This window comes from Oncorhynchus kisutch, linkage group LG24 (genome assembly GCF_002021735.2).
Source record: "Oncorhynchus kisutch isolate 150728-3 linkage group LG24, Okis_V2, whole genome shotgun sequence".
Classification (NCBI taxonomy): Eukaryota; Metazoa; Chordata; class Actinopteri; order Salmoniformes; family Salmonidae; genus Oncorhynchus; species Oncorhynchus kisutch.
The window spans coordinates 20,707,821-20,724,546 of NC_034197.2; the positions used below are offsets into that span (position 1 = coordinate 20,707,821).

The following is a 16,726-nucleotide window of genomic DNA, read 5'->3' on the forward strand; positions in this document are numbered from 1 at the left end:
AGACAAAACAAACCACATAAATCCCCATGTCCCACCCTGGCCTAACCAAAATAATAACGAAAACACAGAATACTAAGGCCAGGGCGTGACAAATACTGTAAGAGCTTTCATTGTCTGCTTATGTGCCCCTTTATTTATCCTACGGTTCTGAATTGGTGTACAGGGAGAACACTGTAAGAATGGCCCATGTTTTGAATTCTGTCGCTGTACATTTCAAAAGTGCTATACAAAAAGTTATATTGACTATGTCCGCCCATGTCTCGCTCATTGATGTCTTAATCTAAATTACGTATTGCCTCTTATCTGCTTGTCGTCCCCTTATGCCATAGCTTGTACATCTCAATTGTCATTAGAAACCATATTTGTTTAAGCAAGTCAGCCACATCAGCTATGTTTGTTTAAAAGTCCGTAAATGAAGCTGAATTAACTGTTTTGCTGCCGTACAAAGCTCCTATGTTAGCCAGGTGTAGCAGCAGTAAGATGTTGGGACTGTAGTTGGGACAGCTTTATGTAGGCCCTAACAGTTTGTGGGCACCATTTATCCCCGTTAGTGCAATTAATGTATTGTTTAGTGTTGTGTTGTGTACTGGCTTTGCTGGCATGCATCCCACTTTTTTTTTTTGCCCCACTAAGATTTACAGGGAGGTGTCTGTGGCTGTCCCAACATGTGGATTGCTACTGGAGAGTTTTAACCCATTTGACTCGCTGATGGCTTAGAACCGTGTTCCCTAAACATGCATAATGCTTCTACTGTTCCTAGCACAATGAAACCAAAACATTGACTCAACGATTGCAGGATGGAATTGAAAACCACTGGAAAGATTATCTATTATATTGACAAGATATTCAAGTGACCGCATGAATACATGTCCTCAATGATGGAAGGCAGGCGAGATCAGGTGGGACCATTCTAGCCAATGAGAGGGCAGATGCGCGTGTGAACAACAGACACAACTAAGTTGTTTTTCTCAAAGTTGCTGGAATTTCACGTGCATCCACTTATATCAGTACATTTGTAACAGCTTAAACATGATGAAACTTCTATTCGATCAAATAAGCCTCATGTAATTAGAAACTCTCTCATATACCTCCATAAAAAAGGAGCTTATCTTACGTGGAGAGAATTGACTGCTCTCTTTTTCCCCTTCTCCTGTCTTTCCTAATCTACTTCTCCCTTTTTTCCCTTTCTCTCCAAAACTACGGGTAGCACTTTTAGCTCCGCACAACACGTTTCGATGACACAAGCCTAAATGGCCGTTTTGTCCTCAAAAGCGTGGGCTTTTGGGCTATGATGACTTGCCTGCAGCTAAATTGGCAAGGTCTTTGGTTGCACTGTCAGGAAATTGCATTAATCCAAAACTGGGCTGAAGTCATTTCCCTTGGTTCTTAAAGCGATGCCAGAGCCGAGGCTCAGTCCTGGATAACAGGGACAGGAGTCCTCAGGGCCAGACGAAGCCTCCTCCTCCATCTGCCTCCTAATTGGTTTAATGACTGTAATTATCTGGTGGAGTTCACATTGTGCACCAACGATTAATGGCCCCCAAAACATATGTAGACAGGAGGAAATTAGGGGGGGGGGGGGGGGGGGGGGGGCTGCGCAAGACTGTGGAGAAATGAGAAAGAGAAATGGAAGAATGGTCTTATCATTTTTGTGTTTCTTTTGTTTTCTGTGAAATGTGCTAAACCCTGAAGGTTCCTATATCCAGAGGAGGTAGCAACACTGGAGAGTGAATAATATTGAGGCGTAATTCTTAAAAGTCTAAACTGTTGGGGGAGGGGTGGGGGGTTCTAAGCTGACATATGGAATTGTTTTAAGATGGTCATACTATGGCTCATTTAGCTATTTGATTTTGAATTTTAGGACCCCGTTAGGTATAAAACATTTATATATATATATATAAATCATGTATTTAATAAAATATTGAATTTGGCCTTTACTACTATAGTTTAGAGAAATGCACTGAATAACACATTCATAAATGGCAAAAAATATATATATAAATCATAAGAAACAAAGTTTTGAGGTGTCTGTCCTATATCTAGGCGATATAGGAAAGCTCAGGAAATATATTTTTATTTCTTGACACATATTTTACCCCTTTTTTGGGTAGGCTCAAAACTATCTTCATACTTCCTTTCATTTTTTAAAACCCGTACCGGTTACCTTCAGGTGAGTCCCGTGACACTTGTGGTGATCGCAGAGCAAAACGGAGAACACTGCCATGTTTGGGAGAGTCACTCTCCCCTTTCCATAGAGTGGTGACCATAATAGTTTCTAGGTCAAACCGTTCGGACGCTACAGAAGTTTTCGTGAGAAGACCGATTTTCAGGATGTCTCATGGTCTGACAAACACTGCTCTTGCTCTGCCACCTTTCACCGCAGATGCGGAAGTGTGAAATCGGCAGATGTGGTGGATTGAGACACATCCAAAGCAAAAAAACGGATATAGCTTAAACTGACAGATTTGGATGTGGATTACTTACTTAGATGGTGCGTCAATCGACTCCAGGGGTTTAAATGGCTAATCCAAATTGAAAATAATTTAGACCGAACCTGGACCCCATATGTACAACTATTTAAGACTATACCACCCAGGCTGTGTGTTTTGCAGAGCAAAATCCTCCTGCGATGAAGCACCAATGAGACTCCACACAGACATATAAATGGCAATTAAACAGTATTCTGTAAAATAGGTAAAAGAAGTTCTGGAGTGAAGACTTTTTCAGAAGCACAGACTGAAACCTTTTGTCTCGGTTTTCTGGTACCGCGCCGGGTATGGAAAGGTGTCTCTGGGGCCCGAGGATAGTACTAGAAAACAGAGACAAAAAGTAGCTTTTACCTTCAGTATTCAGGCATCCATTTAAATCATTAATTGTGCTAGCAATCAGAAACACTAGCCTCCCAAGTGGCGCAGCGGTCTAAGGCACTGCAGTGCTTGAAGCGTCACTACAGACCCAGGTTTGATCCCAGGCTGTGTCACAGCTGGCTGTGACGGGGCGGACCCATGAGGCGGCACACAATTGGCCCAACCTCATCCGGGTTAAGGGAGGGTTTAGCCAGCTGGGATTTACTTGTCCCATCGCTCTGTAGTGACTCCTTGTGGTGGGCCTGGGCACCTGAAAGCTGACTTCGGTTGCCTGGATGGTGTTTCCTGCAACACATTGGTGAGGCTGGCTTCCGGGTTAAGTGAGCGGTGCGGGTTGGCATGGTTGTGTTTTGCAGGAGGCATGCCCCTCCCGAGTCCGTAGGGGAGTTGCATTGATCGGACATGACTAACTACCAATTGGGGAGAAAAAGGGGTAAAAGTACCCCAAAAAATGTATGCAATCGGAAACACTGCAATAATCTTATAGGACTTTTTAGATGAAAATGCAAAGAAAACTGGAAAATTGAGGAAAGAGAATAATTTTCAAACGCATGAGAGTAAGGGAAAGAAAGGAGAGCTGAAAGAAGAAGGAATACCAATATAGACACAAATTGGAGGATGTGTTTCTTGGTCAGGAACCCATCTCTAAAATTAGTATGGATGTAAATTCCACGGTGTTGCCGGTTTTGAATCCACACATGAAAATGATAGTTACGCAGAATTAAAAAGGAGTGGACGGGAGAAGTCATACATGAACAGTAGCATGGTCATTTCTTTTCCACAATGGCCATTTTCCAGATGAACAGAGACATCTTTAAAGCCACAAAAAGCAGGAAAGCTAAAAAGAGGGAAAGCCACAGCGGGCCACCACACAGAAGAATCCACAGAGTAGGCTTTACTTTAACCATGTGTCCCATTCGCAGGCATCCACTCACAGCCTTCAACACAATCACCACACATGCTATTGTGGCCTGCAGCTAAGCCGCGCACAAATATATGCATGCATGCACACACACACACACACACACACACACACACACACACGCACAAAGAAATTACTCTGTATATAGTCACTGAAAAGTTTCAAGTTTTAATGTCACATGTTGTAATACAGTCAAATGCCTTTCTTGCAAACTCCAAACCCAAGAATCCACTAATCAATAACAATGTAATACTAAAAATAACAAGGTAGACCAAAAACACACCATATAAAAATAAGAAAAACATGATAAAGTAAGTAAGCATACTTACAAGGTCAGTTCCAGTACCAAATTCACAATGTGCAGTGATACTGGATCGATGGAGGTAGATATGTATAGGGGTAAGGTGACTAGGCATCAGAATAAATGATAAACAGAGTAGCAGCAGTGTATATTTTTTTATTTTACCAGGCAAGTCAACAAATTCTCATTTTCAATGACGGCCTAGGAACAGTGGGTTAACTGCTTGGTTCTGTGCAGAACATCAGATTTTTACCTTGATCTTGCAACCTTTCGGGTACTAGTCCAACGCTCTAACCACTAGGCTACATGCCGCCATATATGATGACTGTATGTGAGTATGTCTAGGGTCATTATAAATGCATGTGCATATTATGTGTGTTTGAGCAAATGATGAAGTGAGTGTTTGTATGTGTGTTGGAGTATCAGTGTGCATAGTGTGTAGGGCCCTGTCAGGATACATATACACAGCACAAAAATAAGAAAACAAATACAAAAGGCCAATTCAGTCTGTGTAGTCACAGCAACTGTTTGTTGGCTTAAATACATTCACATGGATTCCCACACAAACATCGATACACACATTTAGCAAAGAAATAGCTTGTGGTTCTGCTCTTGTTTTTCACTCTGGGACCATTTAAAGAAAGGTTCCACCATATATGAGAACCCTAAGGATGGAAAATGGTAGACTTTCTTGACCATTTCTAGGCATTGCATGGGCCTTAGAACACACACTGTGTTCTAGGCTAAGTCAAGGACATAGACCATGACAAGGTCATGCTTACATGACTATCACTGTTCCCATGCTCGGTCTACCTGTTAGTTCTGTGTTGGCCGACTTTCCCAGCTATATTAATTCCGTATTTAAATATTTACATAACTTTTCTCCTATGTTCATCTTATCTAATGGAAGGCATTATAGGCTTTCTTACCTGCATTAATCAATCCCAGCTAATTCAAAATGGACAACGCCAGACCCCAAGGTCAGCCTGAATGAGATTAGGAGAGGCTTGGTCAACACCACAAAGTGCAATTTAGAGAAGGGCAGGTCTGGTCTTGCTAGACTGCATGGCACAGCGGTTTTCAGTCATCTGCATTTTGACCCGACTCATTAGAGATCTTAAATCTAGAAAAGTCAATGATGCCAGTTGAGCAAGTGGCTAATGATCGGTCTTATTATTTTGAGTTAAACATAAGCCATAAGTTCTTGGGAGAAGTTCTGATACTACGCTGGTGATTTCCCAAATGGGGAAAGTCATTTAATTGTAGATCAAGATATCATCTCTTTTGAAACAAACAAAAACACAATATAATGATCAAGAAATTGAGAATGTTTAACGTTTGGACCAACTGTGATTAATCTGTTATTAAGTCCAACTTTTCACTGTTAATTTATTTGCTATGATAATCTAATGCCCTTTCGATCTCAAATTATTTCAGTGATGTTGACACGAACTGCATTCATATCAAGCCAATACTGGATTTAAGTTATTGTAACGCTCTACTCTTTAACATAAGCAAATAGATGTTTGTGACTCAAAATGAGTAAACAGCCACATTAAAATGCTATCCAGGTTTAGTTTGCACATTCTTTCCCATGTAGCCAATCTGGGGGAAAAAAACAAGGATCCAGAAAATCTAAATCCTCAGTACTGTGTGTGTGTGTAAAATACAATCAATAAGTGAACAATGCAAAAGGAAGTCAAATTTCAGGCTTTATTGTAAGTGGTGTTTTTTGGCGCGTCAATCATTGGTCAACGGCAACGAATGGAATCAAATATGAATGAAGGGCAACGAATAGTTTGTGACAAGACAACCTTCAATTACGAATAAATCCCAGCTCAGTGTAATTATGAACAATAAATAAAAGTAAAAAATAAATAGACTATTAAATAAAGTATAAAACAAAGAGTTTACTTTTGAAATCAAGAAATGGTTCATTTGTCTGTAAGACAGCAACAAGAGTGATGTAACTGATGAAAGTTACCTAAATTGAACATAAAATTTGTAATTTTCCTATAAAAAGCAGTAAAATATGCTTACAAAATCCAATTATACAAAAGGCAATAAACCCCTCCCCCCCAGAAAAATCTATTTTCCAAATGAAAATCTAGTAAACTAATGAAAAAAGTACTATAGACTTCTATATCCATAAATGAAACAAGGAGCATAAGATGTGAAATAAGACGATCCAAAAAAGTTAAAGCAAAAAGTCAAGTAGTGAAGAGAGTCACTAACAAACCGTCATCTTTTTAGAGCATTGGGATAAATGATGCACACCGTCTTTTGGATATAGGCTGGTACCAGATCTGTTTGTGCTCTTGCCAACTATTGTTTGGTGTGTTGGCAAGAGCACAAACTGATCTGGGAAAACTATTGGATATGGATGAGCTGGTCAATTAAGACTGAAGAAAACAGATACTTTCTTGGCATTACCAGAAGCAAGCACTTTATCAAATGAAATGCAATGAGAGGAAAAATAATACAATGGTATTATTATCTGCATTCTCAAAGCAAATTGTTTCAGCCCATAAAACACTTGTTACTAAACACCAAAATAAGAAATAAGGATAAAGCAATTAGAACAAGAAAAGAATGGTAAATCTAAGTTGTGATTTTAAAAAAGGGTTAGGGCTAACCCTTTACTGTCACATTGAAATTGCATATCAAACTACACTTTACATTCTCTGAAATCATCGCAACAAGCATTTCTAATCCTAAATCATCTATTTAATTCAAACATGTTGGGCACTTGATAAAGCTTGACACAATACCTTTCAAAATTAAATCCATCATTAAATGGGTCGTTCCACCAAATAGGTACCTTTTGAGTAGCGTAACTTGGTGAAAATAAATGTTTTATTTCACATAATTATAACATTCTGTCATAAAGAGCACATGTTCAAATTATAAATATATATATTTTTTAAAATCCCCATCTGAGGTTAAATAAAAAAATGACTATATTAACTGCTTATTAAGTGCCAAATAAAGTAACAGGGTTGACGACAACCTTAAAGCAGCCATAAATCCCCTTGTGACAGAGGGAATGGAAGCTTGTGTGCAGCAGTGGCAATTTCACTAACAATGACATTGTTAAAAGATTTGTAGCCTGTCTATCCATGGGTAACAGGGTTGATGTATTATACTCGACCCACTCAGTTTCCCAACACAAAACGGCCAAAATGAGTAGAACTAGCTCACCTGCTTTCAGATTTTACTATTAAATGTTCAATGTCTCTTTTGAAACAATTTTTTTCCAACATGGAATAGTTTCACCATATTAAAACGAGAGTTCATTTCACATAACAGGGTTGACCATAAAATAAGGGACAGGTGTTTAAAAAAAGAATAAGTAATGAAATCACTGACACTAAATAAATAATAATCTTCAGAAATGACTGTCAAAGCCACAAAATAACTAGGGCTTACAATGATGGTGATCATTTGGACAAATGTTGGGGTTAAGCGGGTTAAAATCTTCCTAGGGAGTCAAAGAGGATAAACTGAGGGACATGTCAAAATGATACATTTTGGCACTTTAGCAAGTATTCATTCACATAAAAAATCAGATTTGTTGTATTTTCCATGTGGTCTATATTAAATATAACATGCTTATTATTTGTGCACAATGTCTACTTAAAATATCAAAGGGACGAAAAAGAACTAATTTCGTGGAACGACCCAGATATAAACAAATTCTTTCAGCTGCCTCATTTGATTTCAAATGATCTTCCTATGGCATGATGATAATAATAATGGCAAGAAGATAGATGTTTTAGATGAGACAACTCATCCCAATTGTTACTTATTTAAGTGCTTCAATGTAAGTGATGTTCTTGATCCCAATCAATTAACACAAGCGTTTGCGGCCAGTTAAACTGAACATGAGGTGTACCTCATATCTTTTCACGTTATTTTCATATAAACTCAAATTCATATGATAGCTTAACATCTAAATCAAGCCCAGATAAGGCACAACAGTAGCCAACAACATCCCAAACTGGACTAAGACAATAACCTCAAGACTGTGGCATACACAAATGCACCATCATGTTAACATACATCCTGCCCAGGCCCATTCAGGTCCACTCTCTGCTTCGAGTCCATTCTCATTAGTTTACAAGAGATTACATGGACCAAAATGCATTTCACTGGCACCAACACCGCCAAACTCATACCCAAAAGGCCACAGCACGCCACTTCACACAAATAATTGCTTTGGTGTAAGTGGTTTTGTGACTTCTTAATTTTCTCTTCTCAATATTAGTTGCTATGGAAACAAGAGACAACCTCGGTACAAGCTATTCCAAGACTTTTATCACTTGATTAGTTTCAGGGGAGAGAGGGGAAGCATGCAAACTAAATATTAACAAAGATTGGGGATTGAACTGTATCTATACAACTGACATGGATAATAACATATATACAGTATATAATATACACAGTCTAATCAATACATCTATTGTTGCAAAAATACTCCATTCCTTTTTTTTTTTGATACGCTTAACAAGTCTGTTAGAAATCTTTAAGATTGCACAGTATTGTCAGTCTCTTTTGGCTAGACCATGCCCCTAAGAGGTTTTCAGTTTGTCTGTCCAAAGCCGTCCCCGCAGCTCCGCTCCAGTCCAACACAGAGTTCAAAGTTCAGTCAGAGTGCTGCCCAACTCAAATTCCTGCACCACTAGCATTGGGTCACACTGCAAATACACTCAGGGTGCTGGTCTGGTCTTTCAAGCCCAGGATGCTGTATGCAATTCTCTTCAGGTGGCCGGGCAGTCTTACGCCAATGTTCTTGATATCCCTGTGAAAAAGAAAGCAATTCAGATATAAAGCCACTGGATAGCAACGGAGGAATTCACACCTTGACCTGGTTTGGATTCCCTTCAAACTCATTCTTCAGTGTTCCCTTCCTTTAGGTAATATATATGAAACTGGATGTGAAAGCAAAGCTAGTACCCTATTGAAAATAACCTCTAGGGACTAGCCAGGAGGACAGTTTCGAATTTTCAAGAAAGGGCAAACATGAGGCAAACCCCTCAGACAGGCACACGTGACAGAATCTGGTGAAGGTGTGCCACATCCAAGTCCCTCATTTCCAGGTATAATTACAGTCTTAATTAGTTAATGAGGATTCTCCATATCGCCTATGAATCAGTTGCCTGGCAAGCAGAGGGAGTGTCGTAAATAGTTCAGCGAGTGCTTCCAGATGACAAGAGATGGAGCATGGGACCGTAAAATCTTACCATGGAATATGACACACACTTCAAAAGAGGTTTCCCGTTTCCGCACAGCCCTCTTTCTTAGGATTAAAAGGAAAGCCTTGTCGGTAGATATGTTCTGTAGACTATCTACCTCCCAGATACTGTGTTTATTGAATGAGTGATATATTTCTGGTTACAGTGCCTTCGTCTGGGTATTTTGTAAATGTTTTGGGGTGTGCGTTGGTGCAAAGTCCTCTCCTTATCCACAAATGTGCTACGCTTTCTTAATTGCCCTTATCTCCACATTGCCCCTTCTAGTGTAGTGGCTATTCTCTCGTCTTATCCTCCTCCTCCTCCTTTCCTTTCATGTTGCATAAGCCATGAGGGCCTTTGCCCTACACAGCCAGGACCAGCGGTTTCAGGCTGCTGCAGAAGTGCTGCCCTGGGCTGCTGGTGTGGGCAAAGGAGGGATGGAGGAATAATTGAAAAAAGGAAGGGAGGGAGAAAGAGAGGGGAGTGAGCAAATCACAAGTCACAACCACAAGGCCACCACAAACGAGCCTGCTCTTTCTCGCACTCCATTATTTTATTCCATCTCACTAGTTTTCTTGAGTTGTAGAGAGGCCAGAGTTTATATTGTTCGTAAACGGTTCTCTGGCTGTCGAAAGGCTCCTTTTTCAAAATCAAAAACCCCAAACACATGGAAAACTAAGGACTTAGCTTGGGAACCAGTTGTTCTACATTGTGAAAATAGTGTATACATCTCTATTTAATATATTCCTATACTCTCATCCAATCTTAGATTTGTCTTGTTTGTGATCAATTGTTTTGATGAACATCATATTAAGTAACAGACAGAATATCCCACAAAAATCTAATAAAAAGCTTTAAAAAAAACACTACTCACACATTCTTCATCTGCAGCACCTGGTCCATGGTGACCACGCCAGCGCAGGTGAAGTTCTCACTGTACTGGCTCATCTTGATGGACTCCAGCCACTCTGACACCGACCTGAAGGGTAAGCCGTCCGAACCACTTGTGCTGGGCAGGCGGATGGATACGCTGGAGGAGGCAAAGTAGGGCAGAGTGAGTGATCATCATCACCAGCTGCCCGACAATAGACAGAGATGACTGATTACCCAGCGAGGAAACGGTGAGATAAAAACCGGTTGGTGCAGCTATGGGGAAACTGACAGATCTTTGTCTTTTGTATCTAAAACATGTTCAGACACTAGCACACATACAGAGACGTCAAGTAGCATAGTGGTTAGAGCGTTCGGTCAGTAACCGAAAGGTCGCTAATTCAAATCCCGAGCAGACAAGGTAAAAACCTGTCGATGTGCCCTTGAGCAAGACACTTAACCCCAATTGCTCCAGAGTTGCCGTTGATTTTTTATTTTATTGAACCTTTATTTAACTAGGCAACATAACTTTGTAAGGCACTACATCTCAGTGCAAGAGGCATCACTATAGTTCCTTGTTCAAATCCAGGCTGTATCACATTCGGCTGTGATTGGGAGTCCTATAGGGTGGCATACAATTGGCCCAGCGTCGTCGGGGTTTAGCCGGAGTAGGCCGTCATTGTAAATAAGACGGCCTACTCCGGCCAAACCCCAACGACACTGGGCCAAATTGTGCGCCACCCTATGGGACTCCCAATAACGTCCGGATTCGAACTAAGTACTATAGTGATGCCTCTTGCACTGAGATGTAGTGCCTTAGACCGCTGTGTCACTCAGGAGCCCAAAGTAAGGCTGATGGGATATGCAATAAACACATTTCCAATTCACAGATGAGTGTTAATACACACTTGTACATGTGTGAAATTGGACAAATATAAGCACCCAACAAATTATTATTAAACATGCACACATTATGCTGCCACATTATCCTCCTAATAATGAGCTTTTTCTTGTGCTCCACTCGGTTTCACCGTTTCATGGATATACTTTGCTGTGTAATTTCCTTCTAGAGAGTAAAGGACTCATACCGGGGGTCGAAGTCTGCGATAGCCTTCAAGGACTCGGGGCTCCTGAGCAGCTTGTCCAGCAGGCTGACGATGTCCGGGAAACGGGGCCTCTTGGAGCGGTCCTGCAGCCAGCACTGCAGCATGAGCTGGTAGACGGCTGATGGGCAGTCCATGGGCGCTGGCAGCCTGAACGCCTCGTTGATGGCCTTCATCACCTGACAACCAGAGGCTAAGTTTAGTTTATTCGTACCAAAGAAAACAAGTAATAGACAACAATACAGAAAATAATCTAATTCAAATAAACGGTGTGCAGGTGTGGTTGGATGCCCAAGGGCTGATATGAAAGCCACAAAACTATTATACAACACAAAAGTACAGAAATAAAAAAGGTTTGTTAAAACAGATAACAAAACCTACAAATTATAAATGTATAAATTAATTGATTAGTAATCCACAAAAAATTATAGATATTTTTTAAAGCAGTGGTGGAAAAAGTACCCAATAAGTAAAATGACTAAAGTAAAAGTGAAAGTCACCCAATAAAATACTACTTAAATAAAATAAAAGTAAATATACTTAAGTATCAAAAGTAAATGTGCGCGCATGTGAGTGTTAGGCTATATGGAGGAGATTACTGAGTAGTCCGTTTCATCAGGCTGACCCCCAGTCTTTGCTTGAAGTTACTGAGGGATGATAATGTTTTGGCAATGTGAAGATAATTCCAGAGTATGGTACCTCTCTATCTAATAGAGAATTGACTACGTGAAGTGCGGTAGTGCACTTTGAGACCCTACACTTGAATTGAGTTTCACTGAGCTGTTATGATAGTTGGCACTAGCATTCCTGTTAGCTGTTACTTCATGGGTTTCCATTGGTTTAGTGTTAGTGTTAGCAGTGTGGCTCTAATTGGAACTATAAGGCTTCCTGCCTTGTTTGGCTTCGTTAGCATTAGTATTGTAGTGTACCTCGCAGTTGCTCATGTCCCAGTAGGGGCGCTCGCCAAAGGCCATGACTTCCCACATGACGATGCCGAAGCTCCACACGTCGCTGGCCGAGGTGAATTTTCTGTAGGCAATGGCCTCTGGGGCTGTCCAGCGGATGGGGATCTTACCACCCTGTTGGAGGGGAACCAAGTGTACAATACACTCAGGTCAGAGCCCCAAAAATACATTGTTTTGTTCAATTAAATTAAGGTACATCTAATTCAATGACAGTCCTCTATGAGCAGTTTACACTGAAACACACTGCTAACAAGGCAAAGGTGTTTGCAAGAGCTGAGTAAAGCCAAACGTTGTAACATGTCATGTTAACTCACGCTGGTGGTGTAGGTGCCCTCAGGGTCGTCCTCCAGCACTCGGGACAGGCCGAAGTCAGACACCTTACACTCCAGGTTGTTGTTGACCAGGATGTTGCGGGCAGCCAGATCCCGGTGAACGTAGCTCATGTCAGACAGGTACTTCATGCCAGCGGCGATGCCATGCATCATGCCCACCAGCTGGAAGGAGGGCATCTCGCCATCACGATCCTGAAGGGGAAACACATTGTAACACACACATACTATTAGAGAGAAATATTTTAAGCTGTGGTAACTTGATCTGTAGTAAGTCTGTCTTTCACTTATAAAGGTAACTTGCATACGATGTACTGTAGGCCTAGTCACCTTTAGGTACTTGTCCAGTGCGCCGTTCTCCATATACTCAGTCACAATCATGGCATGCTTGACTGGAACCAAAAAAAGGGCATAAATACTGTTAACTACTGCACAAAACAGACAGGAAATATATACATATATAATTTATATATAGACAGGTCAAGTGAATGCTTCACAGGAGAATACTATTCTTGGTAAAGGTCGTAGGCTAACAGAGCCTTCTTACATTTGGTGACGACTCCCTCCAGGCGAATGATGTTCTGGTGGGAGAACTGTCCCATGATGCTCGCTTCTGACAGGAAGTCCTGCCTCTGCTTCTCTGAGTAGCCCGGCTTCAGCGTCTTAATGGCCACCGCCCCCTCCTTCCGCCCTGGCGCTTTCAGAATTCCACGGTACACCTCTCCAAACTCCCCTAGAGGCGTTGAGGAAAATGGTTTTAAAACCCAATGACAAGATTGAGCAATATTTCAAGCACTATCCTTTATAGGGATGTGGCTTTCAGTGTTTCTCAATTCTCAGGCGTTTGGGAAATTAGTTAAGGGGAAAGTAAACAAGGAAGGTGTCATGAGTGGTTTTGCCCCGGGGACATTCACAGAGGTGTGTTATTGTGGGATTGGGTAAAAAAATTAATTGGAGTCTCCATCTCCCATCGGTTGACGCCTGTGGCGTGTTTGGGAGCATTGGAATCAGCTGTCACACAGGGGAGGGCCGAGCACAGTCGTGGGAAGGGGGGGGGTTGGGTGTTCAAAGGGCAGATGTGGTCACACTGCAATAAACCCATCATCTGAGAAGTAGGAGTTTGGGCCCAAGGAGGTATAGTATAGCCTCTTAAATACTTAGTTTTCTGCTTCAGATACTTCTGTTTATCTTAATTATTATTGCGGATTTGGGTCTTTTGAGACAAAGCACTGGTCCCCAAAGCCAAGCAATTGCCACACCAAATTATGTCTAAACATGCAGGGTGAGGACTTAATCCATTGATACTAATCTGGATGGTCTACCCACTGTCACTCAAGACCTCAAGCTGTAGCACTAATGCAACTGAAAATAAACAGAGATTTACTTGAATTGAAAATCCCTTTAACACCTTCGTCCTAAGCACATTGTTTTAACTGGGTTCTCACTCACCTGCTCCAATGACTTTCTGCTTGGTCACATGGCTGGGATGGATCTCGCTGGCAAACTTGAGGATGGCCATGTTGGGGTCCTCGTACGTGTGCGGATCCACATAGGTCTTCAGCGGCTTCAGTTGCTCTGGAGAAGAATACGAATAGATGGACATTATTGCAAGAACGATACAAATACATGACAGACACGGGGGGGGGGGGGGGGGTACTTATTTTCTTTTGTCTACCTGAGCTAGAGAAGTAAGTATCCTCTGGTCCTTGTCTTGTATGAGATCGCCTTCTCCTGAATAACAGAAAATAAACATCAGTAATTATCATCTCACTTCAAAACCCCAAAATGGTCAGTTTCTCTTTTTATCCTTTCATTTCCAGCTAGTTTCAAAAGGCACCTAAGTCATTGGTGTGTGCCACCTCGATTCACAGAGGGAACACTTTGATAAAAGACTGGAGCCTGTCTGTGTTTGCTAAGCTGTGTCAGAGACAGACCTGAAGGACACAGACAGAGATGGCAGTGTGCTGCTGTGCTGAAGGAGAGGGTCACCTCTAGCTTCTACAGAAAGAGCCAACCAGCTCTTATCCTAAAACAATGTGCCACTTGGGCCCGCTTCAATTTAAATCCACTACTTGTTAGAGTACACTCACTGAGCAACGACAAGCCAAACTCAACACTAATTCTCCCCTAGTGAATGCTGGATAACAGATAAGAATGAGAGTAGCATAAGTATAAGGGGAGAGAGGGGTGGAGAGGTGGCTAAAAGGAAAGAAAGGTAATTTGAAGCATTGACAAAGGAAAGAGATGAATGTGAAAGGAAACCAGTGAAGGGGTGTTATGAATGTGCTTTAAAAAAGGACGAGGGGCAGAGGGGGGAAAAGAAGGTTGTTGCTGACCGTTTTCGTATGAGTATGACAACCACCACAATCATCAACATGGCCGCTCCGCCAACTGCTGCTCCGAATATGACCCCTGTGTTGCTCTGGGACAGTGGCACTGTGGCACAACAACAAAACAAACAAACACTTACACAATGGTAACACACTGACACACAATAGTGAAGACATCAAAACTATGAAATAGCACATATGGAATCATGTAGTAACCAAAAAAGTATTAAATCAAAATATATTTGAGATTTGAGATTCTTCAAATAGCCACCCTTTGCCTTGATGACAGCTTTGCACATACTTTGCATTCTCTCAACCAGCTTCATGAGGTAGTCACCTGGAATGAATTTGAATTAACAAGTGTGCCTTAAAAATGAATTGGTGGGATTTCTTTCATTCTTAAGGCATTTGAGCCAATCAGTTGTGTTGTGACAAGGTAGGGGTGGTATACAGAAGATAGCCCTATTTGGTAAAATAACAAGTCCATACTACGGCAAGAACAGCTCAAATAAGCAAAGACAAACGACAGTCCATTATTACATTAAGGTCAGTCAATGTGGAAAATGTCAATAACTTTTGAAGTTTCTTCAAGTGCAGTCGCAAAAACCATTAAGCGCTATGATGAAACTGGCTCTCATGAGGACCGCCACAGGAAATGAAGACCCAGAGTTACCTCTGCTGCAGAGGATAAGTTCATAAGAGTTACCAGCCTCAGAAATTGCAGCCCAAATAAATGCTTCAGAGTTCAAGTAACAGACACATCTCAACATCAACTGTTCAGAGGAGACTGTAAATGAGGCCTTTATGTTTGAATTGCTGCAAAGAAACCACTACTAAAAGGACACCAATAAGAATAAGAAGAGACTTGCTTGAGCCAAGAAACGCGAGCAATGGACATCAGACCAGCGGAAACGTGGCCTTTGGTTTGAGTCCAAATTTGAGATTTTTGGTTCCAATCGCCAGGTCTTTGTGAGACGCGGTCTGGGTGAACGAATGATCTCATCATGTGTATTTCCCACTGTAAAGCATGGAGGAGGTGGTGTTATGGTGTGGGGGTGCTTTACTAGGGACACTGTGATTTATTTAGAAATCAAGGCACACTTAACCAGCATGGATACCACAGCATTGTGCAGTGATACGCCATTCCATCTGGTTTGGGCTTAGTGGGACTATCATTTGTTTTTTCAATCAGGACAATGACCCAACATCTCCAGGCTGTGTAAAGGCTACTTTACCCAGAAGGAGAGTGATGGCGTGCTGCATCACATGACCTGGCCTCCACAATCCCCCGTCCTCAACCAAATTGAGATGGTTTGGGATGAGTCGCACCGCAGAGTGAAGGAAAAGCAGCCAATAAGTGCTCAGCATGTGTGTGAACTCCTTCAAGACTGTTGGAAAAGCATTCCAGGTGAAGTTGATTGAGAGAATGTCAAGAGTGTGTAAAGCTGTTATCAAGGCAAAGGGTGGCTACTTGAAGAATTGGTTTAACACTCTTTTTGGTTACTACATGATTCCATGTGTTATTTCATAGTGTTGATGTCTTCACTGTTATTCTACAATGTAGAAAATAGTAAAAATAAAGAAAAACCCTTGAATGAGTAGTTGTTCTAAAACTTTTGACCGGTAGTGTATGTGGGTGGTATCTAACATGCCATGGCGCATTGATTGACTGCTTTTGCGTGGGCTGCATTCAGTATGACAAAACATGTTCAAAAGGCCATGTTTCACATTAGAACCCCCCCAACAATAATAATGAGCGCATATAGCTATTCATCAATATGTTATCACTTTTTGGATGGAAATTT

The 16,726-nt window shown here is 41.3% G+C and overlaps 1 protein-coding gene across 1 annotated transcript in view; it reads right to left on the reverse strand.

The window, feature by feature from the left end:
• Window positions 1-5,784: 5,784 nt before the first annotated feature.
• The window catches only part of epha2b (eph receptor A2 b), a 30,716-nt gene continuing 19,774 nt past the window's right edge, over window positions 5,785-16,726 (reverse strand). Inside the window, exons 8-17 of the mRNA XM_020459455.2 lie at window positions 14,928-15,027; window positions 14,267-14,322; window positions 14,041-14,166; window positions 13,139-13,324; window positions 12,922-12,983; window positions 12,577-12,786; window positions 12,227-12,376; window positions 11,283-11,476; window positions 10,199-10,354; window positions 5,785-8,891 (exon numbers count right to left, since the gene is read on the reverse strand). Of these exons, the coding sequence (XP_020315044.1) occupies window positions 8,783-8,891; window positions 10,199-10,354; window positions 11,283-11,476; window positions 12,227-12,376; window positions 12,577-12,786; window positions 12,922-12,983; window positions 13,139-13,324; window positions 14,041-14,166; window positions 14,267-14,322; window positions 14,928-15,027 (1,349 nt within the window). The 3' untranslated portion in view covers window positions 5,785-8,782. The remainder of the gene's footprint in view (window positions 8,892-10,198; window positions 10,355-11,282; window positions 11,477-12,226; window positions 12,377-12,576; window positions 12,787-12,921; window positions 12,984-13,138; window positions 13,325-14,040; window positions 14,167-14,266; window positions 14,323-14,927; window positions 15,028-16,726) is intronic.